At 40.0% G+C, this 13,866-nt stretch overlaps 1 protein-coding gene across 18 annotated transcripts in view; it reads right to left on the bottom strand.

Moving 5' to 3' along the window:
* Positions 1 to 500: 500 nt before the first annotated feature.
* The window catches only part of LOC143815937 (protein 4.1-like), a 405,258-nt gene continuing 391,892 nt past the window's right edge, over positions 501 to 13,866 (bottom strand). For all 18 annotated transcript variants that reach the window (XM_077295758.1, XM_077295756.1, XM_077295754.1 and 15 more), the window contains 3 exons: positions 2,446 to 2,526; positions 2,221 to 2,327; positions 501 to 1,565 (listed from right to left, as the gene is read on the bottom strand). In XM_077295758.1, coding sequence (XP_077151873.1) covers positions 2,229 to 2,327; positions 2,446 to 2,526 — 180 coding nt within the window. In that variant the 3' untranslated portion in view covers positions 501 to 1,565; positions 2,221 to 2,228. The remainder of the gene's footprint in view (positions 1,566 to 2,220; positions 2,328 to 2,445; positions 2,527 to 13,866) is intronic.

Consider the following 13,866-nt stretch of genomic DNA (forward strand, 5'->3'; position numbering starts at 1 on the left):
TAAGCCATTGCAAGACACCTTTGGTTATAGTGTTTTTTTTTTTTTTTTAAGAAAAAAAAAAAAAAAGCAGCAGTCAAAAATCCAACTTGCCTGATCAATTATGAAGCTTCCCCCAATATCTGCACTGTGGTGGGGGGTCAGGCCCTCCTTAAAACATTAAAGTGGTTGGGCAGTCCTACTAAAAATCAGTTGGTCCAGCTGAAATTAATTTACTATTTATTTTTTTTAGTTTATTTTGTATTTATTTTACTCACTTATATAGCGCCACCATATTCTACAGAGCTTTACAGACATTATCACTGCTGTCCTCATTGTGGCTCACATTTTAAATTCCCTATCTTTGGAATGTGGGAGGAAACCAGTGAACCTGGAGGAAACCCTCACACACATGGGGAGAGTATACAAACTCCCTGTTGTCCTTGGTAGGATTTGAACCCAGGATCCCACCGTGCTGCCCATACTGTATGAGAGAGAAAAAGAAGAACAAAAACACAACACAATTCAGAAGCTACAAATATTTACTTCAATGTGCAATCCTGAAACATGATGAGAACTTTACTTGTCACACCTCAAATGCCAAAAAATATGCTAAAATACAACCTATCACAACTTATATAGAAAATTGAATTAAACCACATTTACAAATATCCTTCATTATTTAAAAGTAGAAAATAATACATCACAAGTTGTTTTATTTGTAAATTCCTCTGAATGAAATTCAATTATTGTAAATATACGAAAATGTTAAAAAAGCATATTTCGCACACAATTGTTTCACTGTAATGACCCTCACCCCTGTATCCTCATTACCATGAAAATCAAGATAGTTTTGAAACATTCATGAGTCCCATGGTCTCAGAATACAAACACGCAGGAGAAGATGGGCTACACCCCGTGGTACTGTGGAGTATGCTCGTAGTTGGAGTTGCAGACATACTGATACAGTGACAGATGGAAAGTGATAGACCCATAATGTGACAGATGCAGGGAAATCATCTATATCCTTAGCAGTAATACAGGTGACTAATATTGAACTATGGTGAATCGTTACCACCAACACTGAGTGTAAACTTATTGGTATATAAATTTCCAAGAACTAAAAAAGACAAAAGTGATAACACACAATTACTTCTCTATACCAGTTGTGGACGCCTACAGAAGTACTTTATAATTCAATATTTGTACTGCACGCTATAGCACCGGGGTGTCCTACAAATAATTCTGTCAAGACCTCAGACACATTAGCCTCTAAATTTCCATTGTAATAGTCACAATCATTATTCACAGTATACAACTTCCAGATGAACTTTAAATCTTCAATAAGACTTTCTAAACTCTCCAGATATGTGGAGGTCCCATTCATGTTGTATCCATTTCACGTTAAAAACATGAGGTTATAAAACTGGTTGTTCTATTAAAGCAATGGTCTTATCTCGTGAAAAGTTATCCTTGTCAGACCCTGAAAAATCAGCCCAGGGGTGGGGGCATCTTTTGGAAACTTGCTGGTTTTCATTGAAAAAAAAAATCTTTGTCCGTGGTCCCAATTAAAAGCTTGCAATGAAGACCTGAAAAGAAAACAACTGGAGCTTTAGCTATACCAACACTCAAACGTTTTACCATTTTTGCTTTGATACAATTATAAGTTTTACTAGTATATGGATCTTATGTGCATGAAGGCATTGAGAATGTACCCTGATGGCAGATGGCAAATTTTCTCTTAAGAGTCAATCTTTGTATCTGACATCGGCCAATTATTTCTTTCTGCATGAGTAAAAAAGGGTGTCCAGAATTAGAAAAGCATAGAGATGCTTCGGTTCCTCAAAGAAACAGCTGTGTACGCATTGTGTATGACGTTGTAGCTGAGGCCCATTCACTTCTATACAACTGAGCTGCAATAACAATATACAACCTGTAGACAGATGTGTCAGTGTTTATGGAAGAAAGCAATGTTTTCTAATCATGCAAACCACCTTTAAATCACTATTAGAGAGTTATACAACAGCTGCCAAATTCCCTCCCAAATAAAAAAAACCACAATGTTAGGTCGAGTGACAGAGCTGTTGCAAACAGATTCAGAAATTTCAGTCTAAATTCTGCATTCCTGCCTGGTCAACTGCACAACTGTCAGCCATTAGGACGAATTAAGTAAGTACTACTGGAAAAATCAATATGGCTATGGAAGGTGAAGCTGCCAGCCAGAGTACAATACTTCTTGCCTACCTTTGCATTTATTCCTCGGCTATTTCTGTCTCCTGACGAACCACCACCTTGGTCACTGACATGTCTGGGTGTTGCAGTTTTGCCTCTTTGATAGCTTGCACCAGGACCTGATGACATGTAAAGCACATAAATAACCAAAATGCTATCAGATGTTTTTGAATTTTAAAATATATGTCAGTTTGAACTGTGACGACTACTATAGATACTGGTATTTGGCAGGATTACCTGATCATGATCCAAGTCTCCATCACCTGTAATAACTATCCTCTTCTCTATTCGAGTTTCTGAAAAGCCCCCTTTCACTGTCTGTAGATGAATAAAAAATATTTAGAAAAGAAAAAGAAACGACCACGCATGTATATGGCTGATAACACTGTGTAACCTATTGAAACTATCAAAATAATGCCAAATAACAGGTTAATTCATTTAAACTGACATTTCTAGCACATACATTTTTTACATACCCACCAGACACGCTGTAAATGGCTAAGTAATGGGGCGAAGGGGGTCACATCACTGGGACCCACAGCTATGTCAAGAATGTTGAAGCCCATGAAACCCCTTCACCACCCCAAGCCTGTTTTCCCTTCATGACTAGGACAAATTTTCCAATTCTGACCAAAAAGCTGGACCGCGAAACGCGCGTCAGGGGGCTGCTGGGAGAGCCGGGGGAACTATCCGTTTTTATATGGGTAAGCACTTGGGACTTAAAACCTGATCAGGATTAATTATGGGGTATTGCGCCTGTATCTATGTATTTTCCAGGTTTTATTTGGACCATGGGACTTTTCTGGTAGTTTTTTATTACTATTACTTCCCACGTGTCTTGCTTTGGATGTATCTTGTTTCCCTTGCATAACCCAGCATACCTACATGTCTCCTCCATATTTCCTCTCTGTATGTGCCACAAAAGCATTTTATTATATAACTTGGTGTTAATAGTGCTAAAATATTTTTTTTAATTCCTATTATGACTTGTGGGATGTTTCTACACAGTCTTCTTGTTCTTTAGCTTTGTAATGTAGCAGGTGATTCCTTGATATTATAGTTGTGCTTGTAATTTGGTTTTGAATTGTTCTTGGATGGTAGCCCTGATTCAAAAAGGTCTTTCTGAGGCAACAAAGGTGTTCATCTCTATCCATGGAGTTGGAACATATACAATTGTAACTGATGGCTTGGCTGAAGACATTAGTGTTTTGTATGTGTTTTGGATGGAAAATGTCCCATTTAAGGTATGTTGGATGAACTCTCATCGCCATACAATAAGAGAAAAAAGAATGGATCTACCTGTGGCAATACATTTTTGTCTCTCCGTTCATAGCATTATGGACATGAAATTAATGGTCTTAAAAGGTAACTTCAAATCTCAGAGAGACAGAAGAGTCTGGGAATATAAGCTGATGATGACCTTGGACACTCAGTGCAAGAATGAATGTGTCGCATGGATTTATGTCTTTTTACATCAACTAAGGAATTTGCTCCTCAGACCGTATGGGGTCATCATAACATAGAACCAGACCCCAATCAGAGGACAATAAAACATTCACACTCCTTATCTATGAACTGTTCCAATATTTATGGACCTAACTGTTTATCACTCACATAAAGGTAATTCTGCTTCACGTCACCTGTCTTATCTATGCCATTTTTCTGTGCTGTCTTGTGCATAAATATGTGATTATTCAGAATTTCTATTAGTCTATGCCTGATGAAGAGACCGGAGTAGTCTCGAAAGCATGGAATTTGTTACCATCTTTTCAGTTAGCCATTAAAAGGTATCAACCACCAAGGACTCAATTCTAAATATTTTTCCAATTCTGACCAGTGTCTTTTTATGTGGTAAAGACTGTAAACATGTCAATGGATCCCAGTGATCCCTAAATTAATTTTTTTCGTGACATATTGTACATCAAGACAGTAATAAAATTTGTTCGATATGCGTTGCAAAAATTTTGCAATTTTCAAACTTAATTCTTACAACCGTAAACCAGAGCGTTATGTCACACAAAATAGTTCATAAATATTTTTTTCCACATGTCTACTTTATATCTTTTATAACATATTTTATAACATATTTTTGTTGTTAGAAGGGTTCAAAGTTGATATAATTTTCTCATTTTTCCAACAAAATCATTTTTTTTTTTAAGGGACCACATCACATTTGAAGTGACTTTGAGGGCCTATATGACAGAAAATACCCAAAAGTGACACCATTGTAAAAACTCCACCCCTCAAAATCCTCAAAACCACATTCAAGAAGTTTATTAACCTTTCAGATGCTTCACAGAAAATAAAGCAATGTGAAAAAAATTAACATTTTACCTTTTTTCACAAACATGTTACTATAGCTCCTTTTTTTTTTATTTTCACAATGGTAACAGGAGAAAATGAACTCCAACATTTACTGATACCCCATATGTGGGAGAAATCTACCGTTTGGGTGCATGGAGAGCTCGAAAAGAAAGGTGCATAGTTTGACTTTTTGAACACAAAAATGGCTGGAATCGAGAGCGGACACCATGTCGCGTTTGATTTTCCTAAACAGTGGAAACCCCCCACGTGACTGCATTTTGGAAACTAGACCCCTCAGAGAATTTATCTAGATGTGTGGCGAGCACCTTGAACCCCCAGGTGCTTCACAGTTTATAATGTTGGGCAGTGAAAATAATCTTTCCCACAAAAATGTTGTTTTAGCCCTAGATTTTTTTCATTTTCACAAGCATAGCAGAGACAATTTGTGCAATTTCTCCCGAGTACACCGATACCCCATATGTATTTGAAAACCACTTTTGAAGGCACAGTGCAAAGAAAGATCAGAAGCGAAAAAGCGCAATACTGGAGTTCAGATTTTGATGGAATTGTTTAACCCCTTTACCCCCTAAGGTTGGTTTGCACGTTAATGACCAAGCCAATTTTTACAATTCTGACCACTGTCCCTTTATGAGGTTATAACTCTGGAACGCTTCAACGGATCCCGGTGATTCTGACATTATTTTCTCGTGACATATTGTACTTCATGACAGTGGTAAAATTTCTTTGATATTACCTGTGTTTATTTGTGAAAAAAACGGAAATTTGGTGAAAATTTTGCAATTTTCCAACTTTGAATTTTTATGCAATTAAATCACAGGGATATATATATCACACAAAATACTTAATAAGTAACATTTTCCACATGTCTACTTTACATCAGCACAATTTTGGAACCAAAATTTTTTTTGTTAGGGAGTTATAAGGGTTAAAAGTTGACCAGCAATTTCTCATTTTTACAACACCATTTTTTTTTTAGGGACCACCTCTCATTTGAAGTCATTTTGAGGGGTCTATATGATAGAAAATACCCAAGTGTGACACCATTCTAAAAACTGCACCCCTCAAGGTGCTCAAAACCACATTCAAGAAGTTTATTAACCCTTCAGGTGTTTCACAGGAATTTTTGGAATGTTTAAATAAAAATGAACATTTAACTTTTTTTCACACAAAATTTACTTCAGCTCCAATTTGTTTTATTTTACCAAGGGTAACAGGAGAAAATGGACCCCAAAAGTTGTTGTACAATTTGTCCTGAGTACGCCGATACCCCATATGTGGGGGTAAACCACTGTTTGGGCGCATGGCAGAGCTCGGAAGCGAAGGAGCGCCATTTGACTTTTCAATGCAAAATTGACAGGAATTGAGATGGGACGCCATGTTGCGTTTGGAGAGCCCCTGATGTGCCTAAACAATGAAACCCCCCACAAGTGACACCATTTTGGAAAGTAGACCACCTAAGGCAGGGGTGTCAAACTGCATTCCTCGAGGGCCTCAAACCATGAGTGTTTTCAAGATTTCCTTAGCATTCCACAAGGTGCTGGAATCATTCTGTGCAGGTGATTAAATTATCACCTGTGCAATACAAGGAAATCCTGAAAACATGACCTGTTTGCGGCCCTCGAGGAATGCAGTTTGACACCCCTGACCTAAGGAACTCATCTAGATGTGTTGTGAGAGCTTTCAACCCCCAAGTGTTTCACTACTATGTTTATAACGCAGAACCGTGAAAATAAAAAATCCTTTTTTTTTTCCCACAAAAATTATTTTTTAGCCCCCAGTTTTGTATTTTTCCAAGGGTAACAGTTGAAATTGAACCCCAAAAGTTGTTGTCCAATTTGTCCTGAGTACGCTGATACCCAATATGTGGGGGGGAACCACCGTTTGGGCGCATGGCAGAGCTCGGAAGGGAAGGAGCTCCATTTGAAATGCAGACTTAGATGGATTGGTCTGCAGGCGTCACGTTGCATTTGCAGAGCCCCTAATGTACCTAAACAGTAGAAACCCCCCACAAGTGACCCCATATTGGAAACTAGACCCCCCAAGGAACTTATCTAGATGTGTTGTGAGAACTTTGAACCCCCAAGTGTTTCACTACAGTTTAGAGCCGTGAAAATAAAAAATCTTTTTTTTTTTTTACCACAAAAATTATTTTTTAGCCCCCAGTTTTGTATTTTCACAAGGGTAACAGGAGAAATTGGACCCCAAAAGTTGTTGTGCAATTTGTCCTGAGTATGCTCATACCCCATATGTGGGGGTAAAAACCTGTTTGGGCGCACAGGAGAGCTCAGAAGGGAAGGAGCACCGTTTTTACTTTTTCAACGCAGAATTGGCTGGAATTGAGATCACTCGCCATGTCGCGTTTGGAGAGCCCCTGATGTGCCTAAACAGTGGAAACCCCCCAATTATAACTGAAACCCTAATCCAAACACACCCCTGACCCTAATCGCAATGGTAACCCTAACCACACCCCTAACCCTAATCCCAACCCTATTCCCAACTGTAAATGTAATCCAAACACTAACCTTAACTTTAGCCCCAACCCTAACCCTAGCCCTAACCCTAATGGAAAAATGGAAATACCGTAAATACATTTTTTTACATTTTTTAATTTTTCCCTAACTAAGGGGGTGATGAAGGGGGGTTTGATTTACTATTTATAGCGGGTTTTCTAGCGGATTGTTATGATTGGCAGCCGTCACACACTAAAAGACGCTTTTTATTGCAAAAAAAATTTTTTGCGTTACCACATTTTGAGAGCTATAATTTTTCCATATTTTGGTCCAGAGTCATGTGAGGTATTGTTTTTTGCTGGACGACTTGACGTTTTTATTGGTAACATTTTCGGGCACGTGACATTTTTTGATTGCTTTTTATTCCGATTTTTGTGAGGCAGAATGACCAACCAGCTATTCGTGAATTTCTTTTGGGGGAGGCGTTTATACCGTTCCGCGTTTGGTAAAATGGATAAAGCAGTTTTATTCTTCGGGTCAGTACGATTACAGTGATACCTTATTTATATTTTTTTTTATGTTTTGGCGCTTTTATACGATAAAAACTATTTTATAGAAAAAATAATTATTTTTGCATCGCCTTAATCTGAGGACTATAACTTTTTTATTTTTTTGCTGATGATGCTGTGTGGCGGCTCGTTTTTTGCGGGAAAATAGGATGTTTTCAGCGGTGCCATGGTTATTTATATCCGTCTTTTTTATCACGTGTTATTCCACTTTTTGTTCGGCAATATGATAATAAAGCGTTGTTTTTTGCCTTTTTTTTTTTTTTTACGGTGTTCACTGAAGGGGTTAACTAGTGGGACACTTTTATAGGTCGGGTCGTTACGGACACGGCGATACTAAATACGTGTACTTTTATTTTTATTTTTTTTATTTAGATAAAGAAATGTATTTATGGGAACAATATATATATATTTTTTTTACACATCTGAATATTTTTTTTTTTTTACACTATAACATTGCCCTGTGGAGGGGCATCATGTTATAGTGTAAGATCGCTGATCTGACAGTTTGCTGTGCACTGTGTCAGATCAGTGATCTGACGTGCACACCCGGAGGCTTCCCGGCGCCTGCTCTGAGCAGGCGCTGGTAAGCCACCTCCCTGCAGGACCCGGTTGCAGCCCCGCGGCCATATTGTATCCGGGCCTGAAGGGAGGAGGAGTTAAGAGACCCTCGGAGCAACGCGATCACATCGCGTTGCTCCGAGGGTTTCAGGGAAGCACGCAGGGAGCCCCCTCCCTGCGCGATGCTTCCCTGTACCCCTGGAACACTGCGATCATGTTTGATCGCAGTGTGCCGGGGGTTAATGTGCCGGGGGCGGTTCGTGACTGCTCCTGGCACATAGTGCCGGATGTCAGCTGCCACCCGGCCGCACTCCCCCCGTGAGCGCGGCTGATCGCTCTGGACGTACTATTCCGTCCTTGGGAAGTAAGGCCCAACCCACATGGACGGAATAGTACGTCCAATGGTAGAAAGGTGTTAACTGAAAATATGGTAACAAATTGCAAGCTTTCAAGACTACTCAGGTCTCTTCATCAGGCATAGACTAAAAGAAATTCTGGAGAATCACATATTTATGCACAACACATCACAGAAAAAAAAAAAAAACATGGATTAGGCTGGTTTCACACTTGCGTTTTGATCTGCAGCGTTTGTAAAAAAAAACGCATGTGGTGAAAAAACGCATGTAAACGCGTGCAAACGCTGCGTTTTTTAGACGCATGCGTTTTTGCATGCAGAAAAAAAACGCGGCGTTTTGACGCGTTTACATACGTTTTTTCCTGCGTTTGCGTTTTTGAAACGCATGCTGAGAAGTGTGTGACAGCTGCCAATCATCAAAATCAACTAGAAAACCCACTATTAATAAAATTAGCTAGGGTTAGGGTTAGGGGTAGCTTTTTATTAGAAGAATGTCCTGGTCACCAGGTCACTGATAAGCCACCCCCCACCATCAAGGTGATAAAGGGATCCAAACCCTAACCCTACCCCTAACCCTAGGGATCCAAACCCTAACCCTAACCCTAGGGATCCAAACCCTAACCCTACCCCTACCCCTAACCCTAGGGATCCAAACCCTACCCCTAACCCTAGGGATCCAAACCCTAACCCTAACCCTATCCCTAACCCTAGGGATCCATAGGGATTGGCTATTATGTTGACCTGGAGATCAGGACATTCTTCTAATAAAAAGCTTTGTTCAATGTGGACACCCCAAGATATACGGTATTGCTATAGAGTACTAAAAATATAAACTCGGAGAGTATTCACTGTCATATTGTTAGGGGTAGGGTTAGGGGTAGGGTTAAGGTTAGGGTTAGTGTTTGGATCCCTAGGGTTAGGGTAGGGGTAGGGTTAGGATCCCTTTATCACCCTGATGGTGGGGGGTGGCTTATCAGGGTGTATGCTTGTTTTTTTTCTATAAAAACGCATGCGTTTAAAACGCAAGCAAACGCATGTACGCAAAAAAGCATGCGTTTCCATAGACATCAATGTATTTTTTGCCACAAATGAACGCATGCGTTTTTTTGCGGCAAAAAAACGCCTCTGAAAATTACTACATGTTGCAGTTCTGCAAAAGAACGCATGCAGCAAAATGTTAATGTTAAACATAGGGAAAAAAAACGCATGCGTTTTTTTCGGTAAAAATGCTGCACATGAAAACGCAAGTGTGAAACCAGCCTAAGACAGGTGACATGAAGCAGAATTACCATGAGTGATAAACAGTTATGTCCATAAATATTGGGCCAGTTCTTAGATAAGGAATGTTTTCTTGTCCTCTGATTGGGGTCTGGTTCTGTTGTGATGACCCCACATGGTCTAAGGGGCAAATTCCTTAGTTTATGTAAAAAGACATAAATCCATGCGACACTCCATTCCTGCACTAAGGCTGTCAAAGGTCATCATCAGCTTATATTCCCATATTCTTCTGTCACTTTGAGATTTGAAGTTACCTTTTAAAACAAGTAATTTCATGTCTATAATGTTATGATTGGGGAGACAAAAATGTATTGCCACAGGTAGATACATTCCTTTTTCTCTTATTGTGTGGCGTTGAGAATTCATTCTTGTTATGAGCTTTTGCCCTGTCTCCCCCACATACAGACCTCCCAGTTGGACATTTATTACAAATAATTAGGTACACCATATTAGAAGTGACGCAGCTGAAAGTACCTGGTATCTTGTAGTCCTGATGTTTTAAAACATTGATCAAAGTGCAGCACTGACGCAAGCCTCTTAGACCATGATCTGAACATGGTCTAAGGGGCTCGCAGTAGCCTCGTGACTCTGATGTCTTCATGACTACCTCAGGTCACCATGGCAATGGTCAGGCCCTTGTGATGACATCATGGGGGTGCCAATCAGAGGGGAGAGGGAGCTCCCTTCCTCCTAAATGCTGTGATGGCACAGCTCCAGGCAGTGAGAGCTGGGTGTCAGTTGTCATGTCAGAAGAACACCCGGCAGCAATCATGCGCGCATAGCTCCTTTGCACAGTCCTTCCCTTCCATGAAGAATGGATACACCAAAGGTCATGAAGGAGTAAATGAGGTGACCATCAGTTGACACATCCAAGCAGAACATGGAGTTTATGTACACACATTGCGGATTGGGATCAGTAATTTCCTGAGCGGATTCTGCATCTCTTGGCAGAATACGCAGGTCCAAATCCACGCGATTTTTATGCGGATTTTGTGCAGATTTGTTGCGGATTTTCATGCATTTTTTGGCCTGCAGTTTTCTATAATGAAATGGGTGTAGAAACGCAGCGGAATCCGCACAAAGAATTTCCTTGCTGCGGAAAATAAACCGCTGTGGATTCTGTGCGGAATTTTCTGCAGCATGTGCATAGCAATTTTTTTATTTCCATTGCTTAACATTGTATGGTCAAACACTTGTTACCTCTAACAATGACGCCATCTGTTTGAGTCAGGGTTCTATATACTCCAGTGTGCTTGACCACAAATGATAGAGGGATAATTTTTGGACCATTTTTTTCATTAAAAAAACATGGAAAGTGAAGGATATTAATTATCCATTTCTATTGCAGGATCAATTTGACATTGCAAAGGCTAAGTTTATGTTAAAGAGATACTGATCTGTGGCGATCCTGGGCAGAAAATCCGCTGCAAATCTGCAACAAATTCGCTATGTGTGAACACACCCAAACAAAGAATTGGCAGTGGCATGTGCCAGCTGACCAGCATTTAAAAAAAAAAATAAAATGTAAAGATTAACTGTACTTTCGAGTAACTTTCCAGAATAAGCGGTTTTGTGTGTACCTGAGGAATAGTACTAATTCTAGTTACTTTAGGACTGCACTAGTGTATACTGCACTTTCACCAATTTTCCCCACTGCAGGCTCAATCTCTAATTTGCAATCAAATGAGCTCGTGGGAGGAGATGAGCTGCTGAAATCTCTCCACTACATTTCACAATATAGAGATTCCTGCTCTGCATTCCTTTTTTAGCACATAAAAAAGCAACAGCAGCATGGAGAACAATATACAGAAGCCCGGAGATGTCTGGATGTGAGGTAAAAAACTTGTTAGAAAGCTCAGTCGTGTGGTTGTGAATATATGACCACACTAGGATGTCATCTGAGTGCAGTCCAATGCTTTTTCATAAACCCGCAGACCTGAATGGCCGAGTATCATTTCGGAAGAAACTCGTGCATGCTGCGATTTTTTTTCCCTTGCATCGATTTTGTATAAAAAGTCGGACATATACACTGCCTCATGGAATAACATGGGAACGAGTACTATGTGTCAAAACGGCAAATAGCACTCATCCGATTTTTACGGTTGTGTGCACGAGCCTAAACATTGTAAACAATGGCAAATGGACAAAATCTTCAAAATCAAGGAACATTTCACTGGAGATGAAGACACAGCTAGTACATAGTTTGGTCTTTTCCTTAATAACATACCGATACAAAAACTGGATGACAAAGAAACAAGACAGAAGAATTGATGCCTTCAGAATGTGGTGCTGGAGAAGAATATTCTCAATAACAAATGCCAAAAAACAAAACAACTTTGGAATAATTTAAGCCAGAGATGTCTTTCTAAGCAAGGAACACCAGTACTTTAGACATATCATACGAAGAAAGAAATCACTGGAGAAGGGTCTCATTGTCAGAGGAATAGAAGGAACAATGCGAAGAGGAAGACCAGCAACCCGATGACTTGATACTATCAAGAGAAAGGCAGATAAGACCCTGAAGGACCTATCTAGGCTTGCACAAGATCAATCTTCCTACAGAGTGTCCATGTATCAAGTCACCACAGCTTGAAATTGAGCCAAAGGATGTCAGTGATGAGCGAACGTGCTCGACACTACTCGGTACTCGCCCGAGTATCACTATGCTTGGTGTACTCGGCGAGCACAGAGTATTTCTGGAATTATTCGGCGGGAGCTCGGGTCTCCGCCCTGTAATTCTGGCGCTCTTTAGAGCGCCAATGACACTGCAGGGATTACACTAATGCCGCAGCCATCTTTGTTGTGGTATTACAGTGATTGGCTGGCTGCACAGTGTCATCAGGTCTATAAGAGACCTGGCGCCGCCCTGCTCGCAACATTCTGCTCCGGCCTTAGCAAGTGTAGGGAGAGCTGCTGCCGAGATAGGGTCAGAATTGTGCTTTTAATAGTTAGTGTAGGTCTGCAACTGTTCAGTCCACAATTCCTGAGAAACCAGCAGTCCTTTTAGGGCTAATTCGTTGGTCCCGGGATTGCAGCACTAGGTAGGCAGGGGAGTCTATGTGCGCATATCCACATCAGTGCAAGGCCTGCAGGTACTGTATGCGAGCACATAGCTCTCACTGCATACCTCCATTACTGTCTGCTGAGATATATATATATATATATATATATATATATATATATATATATATATATATATATATATATTATATCTGCAGATTTCTGTGGCTTTATGTTTTCTTCACCTGATACCTGCTCTGTAGTGAAATATGTATAGGTATATATGTGTGTAGTGAAATATGTATGGGTTTAAATGTGTGATTAGCAGTAATTTAACATCTGTCCTGAGACAGCAGGTGTCAGAGCATGTTGTCCTGAGAGAGCAGTCTGCTGTCTCCAATCTCGCCAGGGGGCCTTGCTGGGAACCAGGAAAGGGAAACATTTCACACCTTCTAGCTCTTTTGAAGAGAGATGTCAATTACAGCCTGACACTATCTGTGAGAAACTTTAGGCAAAGAGTGTTCAGAGGAAAATAATATATTCATTGGGGGAGCGGCCGTGGTCCAATCAAAAACAAGCAATTATAATATTAACCTGAGAGGCTGTTCTAGAAATCTGACCTCCAAGTTAACTCTATAAATTAGGCTTGTACGAATACAAAGTTGTTCACAGATTGACGGCAGACAAGCTGATGTGTTCCATTCCATATTCGTCCCACACCTCAGGTAGCAGAAAGCAGACTACAAAGTTAGGTATTTCTGTAAGTTTTCTCCTGTGTATTTTTGTATATATATAAATCTGTTTTGCATATTTGTATATCTTTTTTTATTAACATATTTTTATACTTTTTTTTATAGTAAGCACTGTACCTTCTCTATTAAAGCACAAAACTTTAATTAGTTGAACCTTGTATGTTCTAAAGAATCCATAGCCTTAAACTGTGTGAGCCTTATGATTGGCAGACAGAAGTAGTAATATTTCCGGGACTCATCGCCCGTGTGTTCGATGATTGGTGGCAGCGTGTATGAGCGTGTATGTGGCCTGGGTGTGTTATTTATGCTCCCATTACAGAATAGGACAGAAGTTGAATGCTGGACAGACAGGGGAGATAGATTAAACCTTG

This window comes from Ranitomeya variabilis, chromosome 3 (genome assembly GCF_051348905.1).
Source record: "Ranitomeya variabilis isolate aRanVar5 chromosome 3, aRanVar5.hap1, whole genome shotgun sequence".
Lineage (NCBI taxonomy): Eukaryota > Metazoa > Chordata > Amphibia > Anura > Dendrobatidae > Ranitomeya > Ranitomeya variabilis.